The 24,620-nt window shown below is 43.1% G+C and overlaps 2 protein-coding genes across 13 annotated transcripts in view; one reads left to right on the top strand and one right to left on the bottom strand.

The window, feature by feature from the left end:
• The window catches only part of GLE1 (GLE1 RNA export mediator), a 70,974-nt gene extending 69,943 nt beyond the window's left edge, over positions 1-1,031 (top strand). For both annotated transcript variants that reach the window (XM_068133764.2, XM_068133765.2), the window contains 3 exons: positions 12-94; positions 220-283; positions 467-1,031. In XM_068133764.2, coding sequence (XP_067989865.2) covers positions 12-94; positions 220-283; positions 467-535 — 216 coding nt within the window. In that variant the 3' untranslated portion in view covers positions 536-1,031. The remainder of the gene's footprint in view (positions 1-11; positions 95-219; positions 284-466) is intronic.
• Positions 1-24,620, bottom strand: part of LOC137438593 (uncharacterized) — a 159,120-nt gene that overhangs the window by 59,755 nt on the left and 74,745 nt on the right. For 6 of the 11 annotated variants that reach the window (XM_068133770.2, XM_078767090.1, XM_078767092.1 and 3 more), the window contains exons 5-8: positions 18,244-18,381; positions 14,514-14,679; positions 11,857-11,990; positions 954-1,669 (exon numbers count right to left, since the gene is read on the bottom strand). In XM_068133770.2, coding sequence (XP_067989871.1) covers positions 1,622-1,669; positions 11,857-11,990; positions 14,514-14,679; positions 18,244-18,381 — 486 coding nt within the window. In that variant the 3' untranslated portion in view covers positions 954-1,621. Of the gene's footprint in view, positions 1-953; positions 1,670-11,856; positions 12,012-14,513; positions 14,680-18,243; positions 18,382-24,620 lie in introns of those variants that run through there. The other 5 variants (XM_068133768.2, XM_078767087.1, XM_078767088.1 and 2 more) reach the window with 4 other exon arrangements.

Genomic DNA, 24,620 nt, shown 5'->3' with positions numbered 1-24,620 from the left:
GTACATGCCAGGTGGCAGGGTCAGCGATGGTGCTGCACTACAAGGGTCAGTTCTGGAAGTTGCTGCTCCTGTTGCAGAAAGAGTATTTTGTCCGGTGAGAAAACATCAATCTTTCTTGGGCTCTCTTCAATCATTCACATCGTCGTCGTTTAGAGTCTTTGTGTCAATCTAACCCTGTTGGTCGGTTCTATCCACCTGCCCCGCTAATGTCCCCATCAGGATCAAAGCTGTATCGAACTCGGACCAAATGGGACCGTTTAACCGCCTGGACACCTTCATACAGGTGAGGACACTTCAATAAATGGTCTGAGTTTGGATAAGTAATTGGAAACCGTTTATTTGCTCATCATTCTTTCCTCATAATCTCACATTTGCTATTTATACCTCCTTCCGAGTTCAGTTTATGATTGATTAATTATGTTTTCTGGTGCATTCCCCTCTTTCCATTCCCCATTCCTTTCTCCAGCTCATTCTGAGAACAAGACACATTCCACCAGCCAAAGGGGTGTTAACCGATTCCTTTTGGAGAACGTGACCGCATTCTTCTGAACACATTTATGTTCTTCGTCTCATCACGTTATGAAGTCGGGTTAGAATTTCCAATGTGGATTCTTCAGGGTATTTTTAAATGCTGAACTTTGCAAAGCGATGGAAATTAGAAATTGGGCAAAGATTATGAAAATGACTTTTAAACTTTGACCTGTATTAACAAATGAAAAGAAATGGCTGTCTGGTTTGAGTTAGCAAATCCTTCTGGTCAGGTCACCTTCCTGTTATTTGACTTGCGCATGGAGATGTAGAAGTTGCAACGCCTGCCTCCATCTTTTTCTTATCAGATTGGGCTGCACCTGCATTTAGCACGATCTTTTCTTTTTGAATGTGACAGTCCTCACAGTTGTCAGAATGGACCGTTTTCAAACCGGACCATCTACTATGACTGACAAAGCATGACGTAACTTTATATTCTTTATTTACAAAATGCTATCAAAGGTTACAATCCATGCAATAAATAATCGAACTTGACAAAACCACGACTGCGACTTCGCATTCGATTAATAAGGTAGTCTCGGATATCCATTCAACAGCATTCCTTCCATCCGATAGTGCATTGTATCGCTGAGATCACCAGTGGACCAGCTTCACCTTTGGTAATCCGGCTGCGTACTCACTTCGTCTCATATGATCTCGCTCTCAAAAACATTGTGCAATAACAAGACCCAAAATGTTGTCAAACAATCATTTTTAAAGCACTCATGATTTATCTGTATATTGTGGGGTGGGGTGGAAGGGGGTCCTTTTCAACAGACTAAAAACCTGGTCCAGAAGCAAAAATTGAAACATGAGTAAATCTGGCTCGACTAAACTGGGAAATGTAAAATCCAAGGCTATCCGGGGTTCAGTGGCAATTCTGAAATTGAACCCTCGGAACAAAGATAGGTGAACAGGAACATGTTCCAGTGATGAAATGTCAAAAACCTGGTCCTTAAATGATCCTAATAAAAAGGTGGTGGATAGTTTGGGCCTTGGAAGGGCTCCGTGACACCTTCTAATATCTACTAAAGAAGATGACAACCAATGCGGAGAGTCTATCGGCACCCACGGGGCACTTCTGAGGGTCCAACTAGCAGAACAAACTGCATTGACTTTCTTGATGATGTTTCAGGTCTATCTGTGGAGGGGGTGAGGGGTGATAATGGCATATCAGCACAACTCTGCAGGACAGCAAATCACAGCTCTATTCAAACTAAAATATTCAATTTGGTGTCTGTCTGCCTGACGATTTTTGACCACAATACATTCGGTCGTTATCCAATCGCAATCAAATTTGACAAGAGGATTAAGGGTCACACGATGGAGGTTGGAGCAATTTAACTTCCCACAATCCCTCCTACCTCCCCCACCCCACCCCCACCCTAAGAGGGTTTCCCCCAAGGAGGTTGCGTGTTGAGGTGTATATCCGTGTTAAGATAGCTTTATCATGGCGTTTTTCAAAGCCTCTTCTAATAACAAAAGTAACAACAACATTAAACAAGTACAGATACATTCAAAGAACACCGCCCCCATGCCAAATAAATAAATATCCTCCAGCGCAGCATTGCCGGGGAGCCAGAGGCGCCCGGCAATACCCCCGTGCAGCTCAGAGAGACTGCATTGGGTGGGAGAGGTTTACAATAATTGATTGATTAATTGCTTAATTAAAATCAATAAATAATGTTCATAAAATATTGTTGCGTGACTACCCTTAAAAATACCTCAGGGTAGCACAGAAGGCCAAACGAGCTCTACTTCGAGGCACTCGGTTCAAAATGTGGTGGAGTTAATACACGCGGGGGGGGGGGGGGGGGTGGGGAAAGGAGGAGTAGGAGGCGGATGATGCTGAAGAGCACCTTCCTGAACCGATCCCACAGGCAGTCCTCATACCTGCAAAAAATAACTCGACCGAAAACGGATTTGAAGTGTCCAAAATACCGGCTTTATTAAAAGAAATGCTGGTAATACAAAATAAAAACACGGTCAAATAAATTCCTAAATTGGGACGTCCCCACAACAGACACAAACACAGACGAGGGATAAAATAAATGTTGGATAAAATTAAGGTGTGTGGTTATTTAGTGCACTTGGCACTGATCGCTGGTGCGTCTCGCCAGGAATCGTCCAGGCCCCGGGCGCGCAGTCTGGACGTGACTCTGGTGTTGGCGGGAAATCCGCTCGCTCCCGCGCTGCTGGGCCTCAGTATGCCCTCGTTCACTAGGCTAGGCCACGCCCGCCTGCGCGAAACAGGCCTTCCGCGCGAATTGAACGGCCCGCGTGCAGCTCGCTCTTCCCAGCCGTGCCCGTCTTTGTCCTTGGTGCGAAACTGCAGCACTCGATCCGCGGCTCTTCCGCCTCACGACCACCAGCCCAATGCTGGAACACGACTGCTCGCGATGAAGCCTCCCCGTATAGAGAGCGAAACCCAACCGTCCGCTATCGCTTTTGGAACGAGAGGCGCAAGAGGGAATATTCGCTCTCAATGCCCAGACACCAGACAAACAGGGGAATGGGGAGGAGATGCCGGCCCACGTTACTGCCAGACCCAAAACCTTGAGAAGGGGGGGGGAGGAGAGGAGCAATCACGACCGTTCGCTATGGCATCCAGAACGAGAAGGGCGCAAGAGAGAATTGCGACCGTGCGCTGTCGTCTCCAGCACGAGAAGAAAAAATGTCCGCCAGCGCGTTTCTTCATCGTCCAGCTTCTGACGTCATCTGTCCTGCCTCCCCAATCAGTGTGTGCTTCTTACCAACCCTGCCCAATAACTGCCCTTGTGGGCGTGGCCTCGGCCTGCCTGACCTGTGTGCTTCCCAAGTCAGGGTTGTCAGCGGCAGCGCTCAATGTCCTGGCTTCTGGTATGTTTTTATTAGGGCGTTTAAATGTGGGATTCTGGCTACGTGTCTATGGTGTGGTGCCAAAAGGGACATATGGATAAATTACAGAGGACTCGACATACAAGGGATAATTTACCCATAATCCCTGAGCTGGTTAACATGCCCCACTCCTTGTAATGGGGACGAAGATGCACCTTAATCCGAACACACGATTTACCAGAGCCCTACTTATTACATGATGGTTCTTCCTCTTCACGACAATCGGAGTACACTAATCCATACAAATCTACCTGGACTAAAGTAATCACTGCCTACCCCCTACAAACGTAACAATATTTTATTGATCAATTGGCTAATAGCATACCTAAACTACCAGTGCTTCATTCAAAGCTGTAACTTTTTGAAAATTAAATAAGTCGTTAATCGAAAAAAATTAAATGATTAATTGATTAATCAATAAATCAAAAATATCCTTGATAGCCACATCACTTGGTCACTATCCTGTCCAAATATTAGCTTCCTAGCTCAAAAGGTGCCTGAGATATTGCCCAGATGAGAAAGAAAATAAATAAATGATTAATAATGAAAATAAATAAATAATAATCATAAAATAATTAAATAATTTATCAATTGGCTAATAGAATACCTAAACCTGTTTCATCCGAATCAGTAACTTTAAAAAAAGTAATTAATGAAGCCATTAATCGATTAATTGAATAATTAATCGATTCATCAATAAATTGAAATTAGCCTTTACAGCCAAATCACTTGGTCATTGTCATGTCCAAATATCAGCTTCCCAGCTCAAAAGGTGCCCGATATAATGCCCAGAGGTGAAAGGAAATAAATAGGTAGTTAAGTAATCGATAATGATTAAATAACTAAAAAAACAAAAAATATCGTTTTTTTTCCAAAGCACTTGCTCACTATTGTGCCGAAATTTCAGCTTCCTAGCTCAAAGGATGGCTGAGATATCGCCCGGACAATCAAGAAAGAAAGAAAGCAAGAAAACAAACAAACAACCAGAGTGAAAACTGAGTACTCCCTTTCAGCGTGCATCATCGCCGAGCCCCCTTCGGTGCCCGGCAATGACGTTATGCAGCGCCTGGAGATGGCATAGGAAAGGAGCGGTATACAATATAAGAGCACAATATTAATGTTATTACAAAACAATATTAAAACTAATATCCCGCCGCCCCAAGGGGTTTTTCGGCCTTGGGCAAACGCCATGTTAACATGTATAAACAGCTTATTGTGCTGTTTTCATGCGAGCACCCCTAATGGTAAAAAATTATAAACCACAAACACGTATGGTTAACTTTTGAAACAGTCACTACTGGTGTTTAACACTAAACTGAAAGTGAGGAAACCTTGGGTGTGTTCATTTGCCAAGCCTCCCGTTCCTTAACGGTTTTGAATGGAGTGCTTGCTTGAATGCTTGAACCACTTGGCGAGCTTTGTACAAGAAACTTGGTAAATAAACACACCACCAATGTTCTTGAGGCCCAACCCTGGATCTACTGTAATCTATATACCCCAGAGAGGAATGACCCTTCCTGCCGCTCCCGCAGGGAAGGGGTGTACTCTAACCATAGTTACTCAAAACTCTAACCAAAATCTAACCAAAGTTACTCAAAATGTGGTGTCAGCTATAACAAACCAGAAGATTAGGATTCACTAATTTTGTTCAAAAGCTTACCGTTGTGTATTTAGGCCCAAGCAGCAACAAGAGAGCAATTTTATAATGATATTTCTGTTAACATGAAGGTGGTTGTCGTGCTTTGAGTATTTTACACCCAGTGTTGCGGTGTAATACCCATCGTGCACTGCTCTTCACGCCCAGCCTCGCTGCAACTATATTCCAAGAATTGCTTGTTATCCAATCGTGCAGCCTGACATGTGGAGCTTCTTATGAACTGCCACCACTTTTGTTTTGTGAGTCCATGTTCTAGTTTTATCCCAGGTGACCTTCGTTCCTTTCATCTCCTTCTCGACGGTACGTAGCCAGGTCTGACCAATGTTATTGAGGCCCGACCCTTTGAGAGTTCGACGGTACGTCGCCAAGCTTCAAGAAGAGGGAGGCAGGTTTGAGAGTTCAGTCTTGAGAGTAGAGAGATATTGCTTCCTGGCTCTCCTGAGGGTAGATACACACTTGTTCCTAGCTTTGTGAAAGGAACAGATTTCCTTCAGTTGGATTTGCCTTCCAAGAGGCAAAGGCAAGTTGTTTCAGGGCAACTGCCTCACCACAAGATTCCATGTACCATGGACGGGAGGAAGGGGATGACAACTGAAGACGAGATGGGATAAATCTGTGCATGAGAGAGAGCAGTTTGCTTTGGAAGAATTCCCAGGAAGAATTGATGTCAGAGGCAGTAGAGATGGGAGACCAGTCAAGGTGATTGATGGCTGCTTGAAGACCGTGCCAGTCAGCCTGAGTGAAATGCTAGACGACTCGGCGCTGAGGAGGCTCTCTGAGAATGGCCAGAGAGATGTCCACTTTAACAAGGAAATGATCAGAAGAACCGATTGGAGCAGAAGAAGAGCAGCAGACATTTGCACGAGATCTAACCATAGTCTGGAAGTTAGTCTAACCATAGTTAGTCATAACCAAGTCGAGAAGAGAAGATACTCCATTTAGCAATATACAGATTAGCAATATATTTTCTCTCCATACTCCTCCTCCCCATTGATGCCAACCGATGGGGATTGTCCGTGCTCTATCATTTTCAAGCAAGGAAGCAGCATATACCATTTTCAAAGCCTTTTGTAAGACTTGAACCGGTCCAAACTGGATGGGTGCTGTTTAAGAGACACCATCTCCTTCCTGGATGGTCATTGTTATTGACTCATATACAAGAGCTCTTCCGTCCTTTGCCAGGTGTTGTTTTTGGTCCTGGCAGGGTGTCACAGTAACCCTGCCCACTAGCCAAGCCAGTGAGGGGTGTCGGTTTAGTCACCGACAACTTGACCATGCGGCAGGTAGCATTGGGTTACATGTTACCAGTGGCAGTCCCAAAAGACTGACCTGCCCAAAATTACTTCACCTTCACTGATGATGTCATCATTATCACCCGATATACCCCATGGAGGGCTTGTGACATGTGGCAAGTTTCAATTTTTTTCAGAGAAAAAGTTGTCCAAATTGCAGCCGTTTGTGCGGCACCCGGGAAAATAACGTTAGGCGGGAGTCCAAACCTGAAAATGCTGGAGGCCAAAGCTGAAATTGGAAAAACAATATCGCCTATTTTACTCCAGGAGATCCCAGGATTACCTACCCAAAATATCGTTGGATCGGTTCAGCCTTTTTGCAGCACCCAGGAAAATAACGTTAGGCGGGAGTCCAAACCTGAAAATGCCGGAGGCCAACGCTGAAATTGGAAAAACAAATATAGCTATTTTACTTCAGGAGATCCCAGCATTACCCACCCAAAATATCGTTGCGATCGGTTCAGCCGTTTTTGCGGTACCTTCGAACGAACGGACGGACAGACGGACAGACAGACAAACAGACAGACAGACAGACAGACGGGCGGACATTTGGTGAATTACGGTATAGTAAGATGGTTGCGTTTCAAAAATTTTATACAATCTACGCAATTGACCTGAGTTCTCAAAAGGAAACTATAAAGTCTAATAGAGTGGATACTTCTCTATACATTGAAAGAGGGGAGAATGAAGAAGTTGATACATATTGTTTGCTTTTGGAAGAAACAGAATTGCAGATTAATACAGATAATGGTGTTATGATTAATATTACATGGATTTTTCTAATAAATAAATGAGTAGGAAAGAACCAACTGGGGTATATATAAATCAAATAATATACAGCAATACCCTGTTTTACGCCATTTCGACCTACGTCAAATCCGACTTTACGCCACTCTTCAAGAGTAAATTTCAGTTCAGCGAACATCATTATGTGCAACTTTACGTCACTCCTACATCATAATAGGAGGACGTGAAAAAAATCAATTTTTCCTTAAAAATATATTTCAAATAAATAAAATAGTACATAAAAATGAACAATAAAAGAAGCTAAAAAACAATTTAAAATACAATAAAAAGCACATTAAAAATATTTTTAAAATGTACGTACAGTATACGTACGCGTAGCTGCTGGTTCTCATTCAAAACAAAGGTGACGCCATATGCATTTTGTCCTGTGCTGCGGTAGTGTGCTTGCTTTGCCTTTCGCTGTTATTTTTGTGATTATTCCTTTACTGTGTCTGTGTTAGCCATGGGTCCTAAGAAGGATAGTGCTAGTGTTTCCAAGCGTAATGTGGTTACGATGGAAGATAAGTAAAATCTGATTAAAAGGTATGAAAAAGGTGAAAAAGTGTCGGTGATAGCGCAAGCCTTATAGTCAGAGAGCCTACTACACTCTATTTCAACCCATAGCATACAAAAGGTTTGACCCCCTAGAGTTGTTGGGGGTATCAAGCTGAGTAAAAAAAAGTATGTAAGATTGACCCCCCCTGCTGGAACTAGTCACCAGACCCCCCTAAAATGACCCCAATAATGGGTTATTTCAACCCATCTCATACATGGACCAAATTTGGTTACAATATAGTGTCATGTCAGGACATTACAAAAATGTCAAATCTAACAACTTACCCTGCTGGAAAGGTGATGTTAGACCCCCCGCAAAGTACCCCCCAAAATGGGTTATTTCAACCCATCTCATACATGGACCAAATTTGGTCACAATATAGTGTCATGTTAGGACATTACAAAAACATCAAATCTAACAACTTACCCTGCTGGAAAGGTGATGTTAGACCCCCCGCAAAGTGCCCCCCCCTAAAAACGGGTTATTTCAACCCATCTCATACATGGACCAAATTTGGTCACAATATAGTGTCATGTCAGGACATTGCAAAAACATCAAATCTAACAACTTACCCTGCTGGGTAGGTGATGTTAGACCCCCCCCCCCCCCCGGCCCCAAAGTACCCCTGTTTCAAGCCATCGTTTACATGAACCAACTTCGGTCACAATCATGTCATCAGGATATTACAAATTATCAAATGTAACAACTTAACAGCTTAAGACATGTCTGTACATTGACATACATCATCATTTAATGCCCCTAGTTTAGTAAAAGTATGCAAATGACCTTGCTAGGCCCTCCTTGGTAATATTTTTTGTAAACTACGGAAGCCAATAGAGGACAACCAATAAAATATTGTTGATGCACTTATAATAGCATGACATGATCAAATATAATATAATAATAGAAGCCTGAATGAAACCAATCAGAGATGATTGACTTGTAGGCATACTATCCTAAATTTCATGAGCATTATATGGTCAAATAGCAAATACATTTTGTATTTAACTTTCACAGATACTGAACGAGCCCCTCCTTGAGGAACTGCATATTCTAGATTTTCCAGTTTTTAAGCAACATGCTTTCATATAGTAAGTATGGAAACTTAATCTGAAGAATTTATGTTTTCCTCTTGACATTCCCCTCTTCTTTTGGTTAATAATGATAACAAAGTTGATATTTGTTCCACATTAGAGGATATTAAAATGTTTAACAATCAAACATTATTTGAAATGCATTGGTTTGATAATTTAAAATGTTTAATCTTATTACAAAGATTAACTAATAAAGCTCAGAAGCCTCTTACAATGGAGATTAATAGTTAAATCAAACTTCTATACTTGTAGTTGTAACTTGTAGTGTGTATGCTGATTTCATTAACCAACACTTGTAGTGTATGCTGACTTTATTTGATTTGTGATATTAATTTTCAGATACAGATGGACTCTGACAGAGATACCACAATGGATACAGTAAAAAAGAATGTACAAGGTACAAAATTACATCCCTTATATTTTAAGAATTTGATGATGCACATTGGCCCGTTTGAAATTTGATGTTGCAATGATGCTGGTGTGAAAGGAATGCAAGTCACTCTGAAATATAAGTCCACCCTCCTATCCTTGATTTAAAAGTAAGCTTGATGCTCAGTATTGCATAGAGATGACTCCCTTAACCTCACCACGCAAGGTTTACCTATTTCATGTATATTCCGGGGGGGGGGGGGGCTTTTATTCCTTCCACACAGGTTCAAATTATGACAAATTGAACATGACCAACACAAGCCTCAACAAATTTGCTTACCATATATTTCTTTTGTTTTCTTTTGTTTTCCTTAATTATTTTGTGTTAATGCAGGTCCCATTTGTTCACTGCACGGGGAAGGGACAAGCAAAGCTGTAGATCATGGTGCTATTATTCTCTTCACACCCGACACTTTAAAGAGATGCACAAATATTCTAGAAGTACGAAAGCGTTGTTCTCTAAAGTATGCAGATAGTGTGTTACCTGAAGAGGTAGATGGTATGCATGGATATCATAGAAGCTGCTACCAAAAATTCATCGCTTTGTCTAAAGCACATCGAGATGCGATCAGTAAGGGTACGCCCCCAGACACCGAAAATATGCCATCCAGCAGTGTGAATAGAATGACCAGGTCAAATATCCAAACCCCTAAACCTACAGATAGGACAGGTATATTCCCTGAGTATGTATTTTCTGCAGTCCTGCAAGAAAGATGGTGAACAGGAAAGAGCTAACGTTAGTGAATGTCACAACAGCCAACTTTGAAGATAACATACGTACATTTGCGGGTTGGAAACAAGACAACGGGGGGTCTAACATCACCTACCCAGCAGGGTAAGTTGTTAGATTTGATGTTTGTGTAATGTCCTGACATGACACTATATTGTAACCAAATTTGGTCCATGTATGAGATGGGTTGAAATAACCCGTTTTTAGGGGGGGGCACTTTGCAGGGGGTCTAACATCACCTTTCCAGCAGGGTAAGTTGTTAGATTTGATGTTTTTGTAATGTCCTAACATGACACTATATTGTGACCAAATTTGGTCCATGTATGAGATGGGTTGAAATAACCCATTTTGGGGGGTACTTTGCGGGGGGTCTAACATCACCTTTCCAGCAGGGTAAGTTGTTAGATTTGACATTTTTGTAATGTCCTGACATGACACTATATTGTAACCAAATTTGGTCCATGTATGAGATGGGTTGAAATAACCCATTATTGGGGTCATTTTAGGGGGGTCTGGTGACTAGTTCCAGCAGGGGGGGTCAATCTTACATACTTTTTTTTACTCAGCTTGATACCCCCAACAACTCTAGGGGGTCAAACCTTTTGTATGCTATGGGTTGAAATAGAGTGTAGTAGGCTCTCTGACTATTAGGGCTGCCATGGTCGACGGTATCGACCATCATTCATGATAGGGAACGTATTCTCGCATACGTCACTGAAAAAGCGCCGTCGGCGAAGACTGCTGTCATGAATGTGAAGAGGGGTCAGATTTTCGACGAGATGGAGAGACTCCTTTCGTTGTGGATCGAACGCCAGACCCATGAACGCATACCAACGAGCCAGCTGCTGATACAGGAGAAGGCGAAGTCTTTGTTCCAGGATCTTCTGAAGAAGTACCCGGAGGATAAGGACACAACCTTCGTTGCAAGCTCTGGATGGTTTGCACGCTTTAAACGGTGCTTCAGCTTGTACAATGTCAAGATTCAGGGCGAAGCCACAGCTGCCGACACCGTAGCCGCCGAGTTTTACGGTGTTTGTCTTCATTTTAAGGCATTTTTAAGGCATTACGCCCACTTTACGTCAAAAACCGAGTTACGTCACGGCTTATGGAACCAATTAATGACGTAGGCCGGGGTATTGCTGTATTATTATATAATAATAAAAATAACCACCTTTAGAGGCCATTTTTCCCCGCAAAGCGGGGGTTGGCCTTTTTCGGGAACCGTGGTTGTTGTTGTTTTTTGGTCCCCTTTTTGAAGCAATGTTTTACGGCCGGATGCCCTTCCTGACGCCAACCCTTTTTGCCGCCTTTAACGACAAACAGGGAATTACCAGTGAACTGGTACTCAATTAGCCGACCTCGGAAGGATGACAGGCTGAGTCAACCCCCCTGGCGTTAATTCAGCGATCGACCGGGATTCGAACCCAGGATCCTAGGATCATAGGTCGGCACCCTAGCCGCTAGCCCAACACCAGGGTTCAACACCCAACACCAGGCTGTATTATTAATAAACCATTTTCCCAGTTTCCCTATTTGAAGACACATGATGTCATATCTGTGGGTGTAATATCCCATGTTGAATTTCAGTTCCCCTACTGATGTCCCCTTATACTATTTCTCAGTGGCCACCCTTCTAAAATTAATCAATATGACATGAGGAACATTCTTGGCACTTTTGTCCACCTGAAAACGGTGTTCACAAAGTATTGCATTTCATCACCTTTCTATAGCAACGACTGGCACACCGGTTCAAGTAGCATGACACACTTGCTTTTACATGATGGTCGAGGACACCATGACGGCGAAATATGGATTTTTTTTGGAATTGGATTTGGATGTGTGCTTTTGCCAAACTCCGGATGACGTGCACCTGGTACTCACACACACTGTACAGGTATCCATCTTACCTTCCTCTGGAACCCACATCCACAGAGTGAGCAGCTGAACGGTTTAAATCCGGTGTGCTTTCGGCTGTGTGTGATCAGATTAGAGCTCTGGCTGAATGCTTTACCGCACACACCACACTTGTGCGGTTTTTCTCCTGCACCACACAAAAGGAACACTGTGGGATGAGTAAAGATGATCACTCAGTAAGAAGTACTATTATTATCATAATCATCATAAAAATCATTAAAGCAACAACAGCTAGAAAGCATGTGACAATACAAAGCCCATCCGCGTCCATTTGTATTCAGTCGTCTTCTTCTTCTATATGCTCAAAATAATGAAAGCGGTTTTTTAAAAAATTACAAAGTTTATAATTTTAGACAGCCTTGACATTTGACCTTTTGATCTTAAAAAAAAAAAAGACTCCTACCTTTTGATTAGTGAACCAATTCATTGACCCAATATGCAAATTCCTGAAACTTCAGGTCAATCGGGTGAAAATTGTTAATTTCTTGCAACCTTGACCTTTGACATTTTATTGTAAAAAAAACAAAAAACAGTCCGTTTGTTGCTTTTGATTGGTGAACCAATTCAGTGACCCAATATGCAAATTCCTTAAACTTCAGGTCAATCGGGTGAAAATTGTTAATTTCTTGCAACCTTGACCTTTGACATTTTATTGTAAAAAAAACAAAAAACAGTCCGTTTGTTGCTTTTGATTGGTGAACCAATTCAGTGACCCAATAGGCAAATTCCTTAAACTTCAGGTCAATCGGGTGAAAATTGTTAATTTCATGCAACCTTGACCTTTGACCTTTTGTTGTAAAAAAAAAAAAAACAGTTGATTTGTTGCTTTTGATTGGTGAACCACCTCAGTGACCCAGTATGCAAATTCCTGAAACTTCAGGTCAATCGAGTGAAAATTGTTAATTTCATGCAACCTTGACCTTTGACCTTTCGTTGTAAAAAAAAAAAACGGTCGGTTTGTTGCTTTTGATTGGTGAACCAATTCAGTTACCCAATATGCAAATTCATAGAATTGCAGGTCAATTGGATGAAAATTGTTAATTTCATGCAACCTTGACCTTTGACCTTTTGTTAAAAAAAAAAGTCGGTTTGTTGCCTTTGATTGGTGAACCAATTCAGTGACTCAATATGCAAATTCATAAAATTGCAGGTCAAATGAATGAATGAATGATCGTTTTAAGGCCATTTTCCCCGCTAGAGCGGGGGTTAGCCTTGCGGGTCCCAAGACAATCATGGTTCCCTCCCTGTTTGAGGCAATGTTTTATGGCCGGATGCCCTTCCTGACGCCAACCCTTATTCGCCTCTTATGATGCGCAGAGATACGGTGTACCTATTCTAAACCGGGGTACACACCGGGATCATTCATCCCAGCAAGCTGGTACTCAATTTGCCGACCTCCGAAGGATGACAGGCTGAGTCAACCCCCCTGGTGTTAATTTAGCGATCACCCGGGATTCGAACCCAGGATCCTAGGACCCCAAGCCGGCACCCTAACCGCTAAGCCAACACCAGGCTATTGGCAGGTCAACCACCGTTTAGAGGCCATTTTTTGATTCCGCAGGTCAATTGGATGAAAATTGTTCATTTCTTGCAACCTTGACCTTTGACCTTTTGTTGTAAAAAAAAAAAAACAGTCGGTTTGTTGCTTTTGATTGGTGAACCAACTCAGTTACCCAATATGCAAATTCATAAAATTGCAGGTCAATTGGATGAAAATTGACGATTTGATGTGATTTTGACCTTTTGACAAAATTATTAATTTGCCTTCTCCATGTTCTCATAATAAAGATTTGATGACAAAACTCAAATGGTAAATTGAAATTTCAGGTCAATTGGATGAAAATTGATGGTTTTATGTGATGCTGACCTTTGACCTTTTGGAAAAATAAAATTTGCCTTCTCCATATTCTTATAACAAAGGTTTGGTGAAAATTTGCTGACAAAACAAATGATAAAGTTACGGCCCGGACGGACGGACGGACACACACACACACACACACACACACACACACACACACACACACACACACACACACACACACACACACACACACACCACACACACACACGATTACAACACCCCGTGTCCTGCTATGCATGGGACGGGCTAATAACAAAAAAGCACAGCACAAAACTTGTACAATGCTACTCCATTACATAATGTAAAATGGAGAGAGGACCACACCACATCAGGTATCACAAAACCACACACATGTCCAATGAAAATGAACAGTTTCAGACCAATTTCTCCACAAACTTGTATAATAAATTCCTCATTCCTTATTCTTATCCCTGAGGATTTCCGGTGGTGAATTATTTTTTTCCATTATGAATGACCTTGTATGTTTTTTATGTCTCCACTCTCCGCTAACGTCGCCGGAGACATTATGTTTTCGGGTTGTCTATGTGTCTGTCCATCCATTTGTCCGTGATAGGTTTTCGCTACCGCGGTAACTTTAGAACGGGTGAAGAGATCCAAGTCAAACTTGGTACAAGTATGTATAATGATGTAAAGATTAAAGATGTATATATATATATATACACACATACATACACACACACGTGTTTTCCTTTCATGCGTCTTTAAATGTGTCTTTGACGAGGGTGGGGGCGGTGTCAAGGTATAGTTCTCCAACCTCCCTTCGCTTACCTGTGTGTATAAATGTATGCTTCTTCATGTCCGATTTCTGGTGGAAACGCTTCCCACAGAATTGGCACTGGTAGGGCCTCGTGTCGGAGTGAATGAGCAGATGAGTAGAGAGTGTGGAAGATCGCTTGAAGACTTTCCCACAAATGGAACATGAGAAGCTTTTCTCCTGCAAGATTTGGAGACGTAAAACTTTACAAACTAGACTAGAAGAGAATCTTCCACATGTTGCATCTTCCAAGGCCCTATATTTTACATACCCTTTTTGGGGGGGAAACAAGTATCGTCATTATAAAGCCACCATCTTGGATATCCTAAAAGGTTCACCGTCGCTGTTGTATCGGAATATGCTCTCACAAGCAAAACATGCTGGGTTTACGGTCTAGTGTTTGCTTTATAACGGGGAATCTGAGATGCATACCGGAAGTTAAGCAGGTTGTTTTCATAACTCACTGCTCACTCAGGTCTCACAGCTGAGGCTTGCAGTTGTTAGCTCAGAACTCAGTTGGCATCATGCTCACCTTTGAGGTGTCTAGACTGTGTTTCCGTCTTGATGCAGGTGTCTGGATCTTCAGTCGTGATGCAGTGCCGGCGCGGGGCGATGGGTCTCGGAGCACTGTCTTTCACATGGAGATGTAAAGTCGGCTGTCCCATCTAAATTTTGGTTGGGGCATTAAAGATCACACGGTATCTCACGAAGAGATTGAACCGTCATGTGCGTGGCCAGATTCACTCACTACCTGTACATATACATGTTTCGGGTTATTTTGGGTCCTCTGGGTCGTTGGGGTCTTAAGATAAAAGATAAGATAAGAACTTTATTTTGCCAAATGTAAAGACACAAGGAATATGTTTTGGTGTTGATCACACATCCAATCACAATAAATCGTACTACTCAGGAAAATTCACTTGCGATGTATAATACCCGGTAACTTATGAAAGGTTGCTTCTAATTGGTGGAGAAAAGCCGACAACAGGGGGAGGGTTCCCTTAACTTTTATGGGAGGATTTAAGGGAAACCTTAAGGATATTCGTATATGTAGTCATCCTCAACTTAAGGATGCCCTTAAGGGAAAAGGTAAGGAAACTCTTAAATTTTCCCCTAAGGATGCCTTATGCAACCAGGCCTTGGTCATTCTCATGTCCAAATATCAGCTTCCGAGCTCAAAAGGTGCCTGAGATATTGCCGAGATGAGAAAAAATATAAATAAGTGCTTAATAAATTCGTTTAGTAAAATAATTAATGAAGTAATTAATTGATTAGTCAAAAAATAAAAAATATCGTTTTTGCCAAAGTACTTGCTCACTATTTTGACAAAGTACTTGCTCACTATTTTGACAAAGTACTTGCTCACTATTTTGACAAAGTACTTGCTCACTATTTTGCCGAAATTTCAGCTTTCTAGCTCAAAGGATGTCTGAGATATCGCCCGGACGGACAAACAAACAAAGAAACCGGAGTGAAAACTGAGTACTTCCTTTTGGCGCGTGTCATCACCGGGCCCCCTTGGCCGTGCCTGGCGATGACGTCATGCAGCGCCTGGAGATGGAATAGGAAGAGCGGTGTACAATAGAAAACCTCTTAAGTGGTAATGGAGTTGGACAGGGCAATAACTGCCTCCTGCGGGGGAAAAAAAAACTGTTCCTAAAGCGATTTGTCCGACACATGAATGACTTGTATCACCTTCCAGATGGCAAAAGCTGAAACAGGACATTAGTTTGATGTGAGACATTGGAGACTACCCTCCACAATGGTCTGTGTATTTTGGGGTCATCTGGGTCTTTGAGGGTATGTTGAGGTCTTTTGAGTCTTTAAGGGTCTTTTGGGCTGTCAGAGTCTTTGGGGTCTTTAAGAGGCTTTGGAGGTATTTTGGGTCTTTGTGGTCTTTCAGGGTCTTGGTGGTATTAAGGGTCTTAGGAGACCTAAAGGGTCTTCTAAGGTCTAAGGGGTCTCGGCAGTCTAAAAGGTCGAAAGGTATATTCTAACAGTACGTAATTAATAGGCTTACATAATTAATAGACAGGATGCAACCAGCGTTCAAATTGTACGTAATTAATAGACAACATAATCACACAGCTTCACAGCATCCCGGACGAACGGCCTCACACTGTTTTTTGGTTTTATAGATATAGTTATAGATTCTGAAGGTTTCTGGTTGGATCCTGATGTTTTCTTTTATTCTCTGATTTCATCATTGTCAATTTACCTCTGAAGTCTAAACAATCTCTTTTCTTCTTTTGTTTGAGTATATGACTCTACGTCATCCCATGGGATGTAAGGAGGGTATTGGGTAAAAAAAAAAAAACATCAACCAGTGGTTTGAAGCGAATGCAAAGCTTGTTTCATTTTGCATTCCAGGTAGATAAGTAAAGGTAGATGGATTTAATTTAAATATTATTATTTATATTGTGTGGAAATTTCTATTTCTTGTGAGGGATACGAAAGGAAATACAAAGTTATTGCACTGTCAACATGCAACATGCTCACGATCAACATGGGGTCGAAAAATTTAAATTATGAATGTGTTCGGCGGTTACGACGAAAGTCTGATCAGGATATGTACACATTGACCATTATGATACATTTTCAGTATGATGCAAAAAACAGTTTTGAAAAAGTTGGATAGCACCAGGAATACATGCAATCATGGTAAGATTACATTTCATATTTTATATTAAACGGGAAACCATGAAGATTAACTCCTGATGAAAATTGGGGCTGCAAGTGGTGGGCTCCTGATGAAAATGGGGGCTGCAAGTGGTGTGCTCTTGATGAAAATGGGGGCTGCAAGTGGTGTGCTCCTGATGAAAATGGGGGCTGCAAGTGGTGTGCTCCTGATGAAAGTGGGGGCTGCAAGTGGTGCTTTCTTGATGAAAATGGGTGCTGCAAGTGGTGCGATCTTGATGAAAATTGGGGCTGCAAGTGGTGTGCTCCTGATGAAAATGGGTGCTGCAAGTGGTGCTCTCTTGATGAAAATGGGGGCTGCAAGTAGTGTGCTCCTGATGAAAATTGGGGCTGCAAGTGGTGTGCTCCTGATGAAAATGGGGGCTGCAAGTGGTGTGCTTCTGATGAAAATGGGGGCTGCAAGTGGTGTGCTCCTGATGAAAATTGGGGCTGCAAGTGGTGTGCTCCTGATGAAAATGGGTGCTGCAAGTGGTGCTCTCGATGAAAATGGGGGCTGCAAGTAGTGTGCTCCTGATGAAAATTGGGGCTGCAAGTGGTGCTCTCTTGATGAAAATGGGGGCTGCAAGTAGTGTGCTCCTGATGAAAATGGGTGCTGCAAGTGGTGCTCTCTTGATGAAAATGGGGGCTGCAAGTAGTGTGCTCCTGATGAAAATGGGTGCTGCAAGTGGTGCTCTCTTGATGAAAATGGGGGCTGCAAGTAGTGTGCTCCTGATGAAAATTGGGGTTGCAAGTGGTGCGCTCTTGATGAAAATGGGTGCTGCAAGTGGTGCACTCTTGATGAAAATTGGAGCTGCAAGTGGTGCGCTCTTGATGAAAATGGGGGCTGCAAGTGGTGCTCTCTTGATGAAAATGGGGGCTGCAAGTGGTGTGCTCCTGATGAAAATTGGGGCTGCAAGTGGTGCGCTCCTGATGAAAATGGGGGCTGCAAGGCTACATAATTGGGGCTACATAATGCAGTACATACAAAATCAATATTTTTAATCAATCGCACAATAGCTTAACACTCCATAAGTTGTAACAAATCATGGAAGTGGACGATCCCAGTACCTGTAGGTGCACAGCATGATGACGACTCAGGCTCTCCGCATGGCCGAAGGTTTTACCACAAACAGAACAGCCAAAGGGCCGCAGGCCGGAGTGTAACCGCCGCAGGTGGACTTCCAAGCCATGAGGAGTTGAAAAAACCTGCACGGCAGTAGACATAGATTTTTCTGTGCTGGAGTAATAGATAGAGAAGATTTCAGGAAAAGTTAGGAACAATGGAAGTCAATGCGCGCTGCAGTCTTAAAATGTACCAGGCCTAAAGTTCCACGACAAAGCTGTTTCTGAAGTAAAAATGTGATTTGGCTAAGATTTTGATACAACTCTTGCGTGTTACTTGGCAGAGATTGGCTTTTCCGCAGGCCCAATCCATCTCTTCCAGGCAGAAGTGGTTCTGGATATGGCACGTGGCACCATCTTCCTACAGTAATGTTCGATAATGCAAAATGCCGTTTTAGTATCGCATCGGGATCTTTCACATCGAAGGTGAGTGTCTAGACCTGTTACTCTCACATCGAAGGTGAGTGTCTAGACCTGTTACTCTCACATCGAAGGTGAGTGTCTAGGCCTGTTACTCTCACATCGAAGGTGAGTGTCTAGACCTGTTACTCTCACATCGAAGGTGAGTGTCTAGGCCTGTTACTCTCACATCGATTAGAACATCGTTAGAGAGGATCTTGGAGGAACCTAACTTATTTAAACCTCAGACATTTAGTTTGGTTTGCTGTTTGTTGTTGAAGTGTTGTCCTGGACTCTGTGTCCTTTCCTCCTGACAAGGTTGAAAAGTTTCTGTCAACCCTCGACTCGGATTCTGCAACTGGACCTGACGGCATCAGCCCACGGGTCCTAAAATCATGTTCTTCCGCTCTTTCACTCCCTCTCTCTGTTCTCTTCACCCTCTCTTTTGCTCAAGGTCATCTTCCATCTGCTTGGAAATCTGCCAACATCACCGCTTTGCACAAAAAGATGCAAAAACAGATCCCAGCAACTACAGACCAATCAGCCTTCTCCCAATTATCAGCAAAGTCATGGAATCCATCATTGCTTCAGATATGAAATCTTTCCTCTTCTCCAATGGCTTGATCTCTGATCATCAATTTGGTTTCAGACCTGGACACTCTACTCTGGACATGCTGCTTCTGCTTTCACAACAATGGATGGAGGTCCTCAATGCCAAACAGGAAATTAGAGCAGTCTCCCTTGACATATCACGTGCCTTCGATACGGTCTGGCACCCCGCTCTGCTCACCAAACTCTCCTCTTTTGGTATCCATGGAAATCTCCACGCATGGCTGGCGGACTTCCTCTCTAGTCGTAGTCAACGTGTGGCCCTGAATGGGTTTCTCTCATCTCCTCTTCCTGTTCAGGCTGGAATGCCCCAAGGCAGTGTTCTGGGCCCTGTGCTTTTTCTGGTCTTCATCAATGATCTCTCTGACTCTCTTGAAAATCCTCTCTATCTCTTTGCTGATGACTCTACTCTCTGTCGCTCCATTCTTCATCCCTCAGATCGGCAGTCTGCAGCCTCCTCACTCTCTGCAGACCTGGACAAAGTCACAGACTGGGCAAACAAGTGGAACATGTCTTTCAATCCTGACAAATCTCACACTCTTACGATGTCTCTCCGAAAAGACCGACTGGACAACCCTCCCATCCACTTTCTGAATAATCCTCTCCAAGAAGTTCTGTCACTCAAGCTTTTGGGTCTCACTATCTGCCATGATGTTTCCTGGGAAAACCACATTTCAAATCTGGCCTCCAAAGCCAGTCGCCGACTGGGCATCCTCCGTCGTGCGAAGTCCTTCCTTGGCACACCTGAGCTCCTCACCACATACAAGGCTTTCATCCGCAGCTCAATGGAATACTGCTCTCCCCTCTGGGCTGGTGCTCCTGCCTCACACCTAGCTCGTCTTCACGCTGTTGAAACCAAAGCATTCAGAATCATTGGAATCTCCCGCGATGAAGCTAACTCCAAGGGCCTCTCACTCACTCACCGCAGGCAGGTTGGTGGTCTTTCCGTCTTCTACCGACTCCTCTCTGGCCTTGCCCCCCCCCCCCCCCCCAGCTCTCTCTGGGCTCTGTCCCGCAAATATTCCTACAGGTCGCACAAGATCTGCCTGCAACCCTCTTATGGTTAAACTGCCAAAATCAAGACTCTCTGCTCACCTTCACTCCTTCATTCCTCTTTTCTCCCGCCTCTGGAACAAACTCCCTCACTCTCTTCAATCCCACTCCACCCTCCAGGTCTTTAAAACAGCTGTTCACCACCATCTCTTATCTTCCCCCATCCAAAACCTTGATCTTTTCTACCCCCACTAATTTCACCCCAATTCCACTTTTTTGAAATACCAACTTCTGTCCTGGAAGTCCTTGGTGTCCTTGTGTTTTATACTTCTCCCTCCCCCCCCCCCCCCCTTCCCACGCCTCCTCCCCCCAAGCCCTCTCCCTTCCACACATCTCCCTACTCTCAAATGTTGTGTTTGTGTGCTTCCCCTTCTCTCCCCATCTTGTCTTCCACTCCCTCTTTTTATATATTTTGTTTGTCTGGTCGATTTGTTTGTGAAGTAAATGTTAGCTCTTTCACGAGCCTCGATTCAGTAAAATAAAAAATAAAATAAAAATGTGCGGCGTCACCATGCCTAGCTCAAAAGAGCTCTCTGAGGCCTTCAGAAAGAAGGTTATAGATGCCTACGAGTCTGAGAAGGGATTTAAAAAGATCTCCAAACAAATTGAAATCAATCATTCGACTGTCCGGAAGATCATCTGCAAGTGGAGAAGATTCCAAACAACTGCCAACTTGTTCAGGCCAGGCCGCCCCAGCAAGTTCAGCCCGAGAGCAGACCGCAAGATGCTGAAAGGAGATTCTAAGAACCCCAGAATGTCATCACGGGACCTACAGGTAGCTCTTGCCACTGTTGATGTCAAAGTGCACGAGTCTACCATTAGAAAGAGGCTGCACAAATTTGATCTACATGGGAGGTGTGCCAGGAGGAAACCTTTGCTGTCCAGAAAGAACATCAGGGCAAGACTAAAGTTTGCCAATGAACACCTCGGCAAAGACCAGCACTTCTGGAACAATGTGCTCTGGACAGATGAGTCAAAGGTAGAGCGATTTCGCCACAGTACCAGACGACATGTTTGTCGAAAACCAAAGACAGCATTTGACCACAAGAAACTGATACCAACTGTAAAGCATGGTGGTGGAAATATTATGGTTTGGGGCAGCTTTGCTGCATCAGGGCCTGGGCAGCTCACCATCATAGAATCCACTATGAATTCTTCATTGTTCCAGAGGGTGCTTGAGGATAATGTGAGGCCATCTGTCGGCAAGTTGAAGCTCAACCGAAGGTGGACCTTGCAACATGACAATGACCCTAAACATACCGGTAAATCCACCAAGGATTGGCTGAAAAGAAAGAAATGGAGGGTTCTGGAATGGCCAAGTCAAAGCCCAGATCTAAATCCCATCGAGATGTTGTGGGGGGATTTGAAACGAGCTGTGCATGCAAGAAACCCCTCAAACATCGCACAGCTGAAAGAATTCTGCATGGAGGAGTGGGCAAAAATTTCTCCCAGTCGATGTCAGAGACTGGTAGACAGTTATAAGAAACGCCTACTTGAGGTTGTTTCTGCCAAAGGGGGCAATACCACCTATTAGAGCCAAGGGTGTACTTACTTTTTCCACATGCGAAATTTGCATTTATGTTTATTTAAATTATACAATGGACTACAAAATGTAAAAGTTTCATGATATTTGTTGTTTTATATCACCTTTATCTATCAATATTGTTGAAATGAAGATCAAATAGCGGTATGTTGAAATATGTTGAAAAAGTCAAAACTTTACATGGGGTGCACTTACTTTTTCACGTGACTGTCCATGTCTCTATTCCACCATCTCTTATCTTCCCCCATCCAAAACCTTGATCTTTTCTATCCCCGTTAATTCACCCCAAATCCACTTTTTTTAAATACCGACTTCTTTCCTGGAAATCCTAGCAGTATCCATGTGTTTTATACCTCTCCCACCTCCCCCACTCCCCACCCCCTTCCCGTGCTCCTCCCCCCAAGCCCTCTCCCTCCCACAGATCTCCCGATGTCCCTGCTCTCAAATGTTGTACTTGTGTGCTCCCCTCTCTCTCCCCATATTGTCTCCCACTCCCTTTATCTTATGTTGTATGTGTCAGTTTGTCTTTTTGTGATTAATGTTAGCTCTTACACGAACCTCGATCTTGTATACAAAATAAAAATAAAAACACGTAGACGGAAGACTGAAAAAGAATGGTTTCTGGAAGGTAGTTCCGCTATAGTCGGGAGACCCAATGGAACAAAGGATTTGAGGTGTTCAGTCAGCCTGGATTTTAGAGGTTTAACCAGAAGGGGGTTACTGGAAGAACATGTGCACCATTGAGCACAGATGGAGGATCAGATGACTGGGAAAGAAGAGGGAGCAATATTGGAGAAGAGTTGGTAGAAAACAGAGACCACCGACCTACCTGCAATGTGAAAGCACAATATCTTGTACTTCGGCCTTGTAACAAATATTTCAATCATTTTGAGAGCTTTAGATTCCACAGAATTCAGGAAGGACAGATGTGATGCTGGGACGCCAAGCCACGGATGTCCAGTCTGCAGCTGGCTTTGGAGGATAACTTTGCTATGTGGTTGGCCCGGGAGAGGTCATCCTGTAGGTGAGGATTCCACGTTAGAGACTGAACCTCTTCCAATGGCTGACCACAGAAATAGGTGCGTTATTTTGACGATGCTTCTGGAGTGACAAGGTGAGACAGACAGATTCTCCAGGATTAAAGGACGTGTTCCATTTATCAGAGCAGCATTTGATCTCAAGTCCCGATCAGCAAAGAGTGATGCAGCCGTTTTGGTATCGCATCAGGATCTTTAATGATGGTGTCGATTGCTTGGCTTTGCTATGGTGTGTAGTGCGGTGTCATAAAGAACACAGGAAAGTATTACAGAGGCAATTACATACAGGGGATTAAGTTACCCATAATCCCTCGCTTCAATGTACAGTCTGCCTCGTAGTGGGACAGGGTACTGTACATCTAGGCCATCCTGGTCTGCCACGGATTCCAAGATGAGATCTGTTTTTGCACCCTTCGTGTAGACAGGAGTGAAGTGCGCTGACTTCCAGGCAGATGAGAGGCGACCAAAGGAGAAGCAAGAATGGCAGAGCAGGATTTGAGGACATGGGCACCGCCATGCCATTGGGACCCATTGCCAAATCAGGGTCAAGGCTGACAAAAAGAGAGATGGAGAAGTAGAAAGATACGGAGTGATTGAGTAGATGATACAGAGGGATAAGTGTTTGGAGGGGAGCAAGTGTAAGATGGCCGAGCAACAAGTTAGCCAAATGGTTACAAGCCACATCTCTTTGTTTTGCAATTACGAGCAATCAATAGAGTTAATGATTCGGTTTAGAGTGACTGTATTATGAGAGGTAGGATGGGATCTTTAAACATATCAAATATCTTCAAACACCACACCATTTCATCAAAACACAAAAGAACCCAGGTAACAAGGATACCATGAGGTGAGTTTGTTACGAATGGCCTGAACTTTTCTAAAATGTTCACAAGCAAAGATAGTAAGTCATGTATGCTTACTGGATTTTATTTGTGTCACCCTGGGTACCGGTACAACATCTGGGTACCTGCACAACATGTATTTCCTGTCACTATTCAAAGGAAAGATGACCGTGGGGAAATGGTCAGTTGGACGACGAAAGTACTTGACCTACCATAAAAGTAAACAAATCAAATAAGGAAGAATGTTCAGCTTAGAGTTAAACTAAAATAAGATTATCCGCAAAAATAATATTTTAATGTTTGACAATAGATTTATCAAGATCCTATTTAGCGTTCTCAATCCTAGCTCATGATCCTCTGATTCGAGGTTAAAATCTCAATCTCTCTCTGACTCTGTCTCTGTGTCTCTCTCTGTGTATCTCTCTGTGTCTCTCTCTGTGTCTCTCTCTGTGTCTGTCTCTGTGTCTGTCTCTGACTGTCTCTCTCTGTCTGTCTCTCTCTGTCTCTGTGTGTCTCTCTCGTCTTTTCATGAACCAGCTGTCCACACCTGATGTTTTGCAGAAGGTGTTAGGAATTTGGAATTGGTTTCAGGCTGTTGATGATAACCTGCATAGTTTTTATTGAAAGAGACTGTGGGATCGTTAGCATCCACCAGATACAGGGTTCGCACAGTCCTTGAAACTTTTCGAAATTCCTGGAAAAATTAAAAAGTATTTTTCATTTCTGAAAAAAGTCCTAAAAAAAAAAACTTGTCTAAGTTCTTGAAACTCCTGGAATAATTCGAAAAATTGCGCAAATATAAATAATCTGCCAGGCCCTGGTTAATTCCACTGGCCTTTG

The sequence above is a fragment of the Myxine glutinosa genome, chromosome 13, assembly GCF_964187855.1.
Source record: "Myxine glutinosa chromosome 13, kmMyxGlut1.1, whole genome shotgun sequence".
In the NCBI taxonomy this organism is placed as follows: Eukaryota; Metazoa; Chordata; class Myxini; order Myxiniformes; family Myxinidae; genus Myxine; species Myxine glutinosa.
Note: the sequence above shows the minus strand (reverse complement) of the source record. Positions and strands in the feature narration are given on the sequence as shown.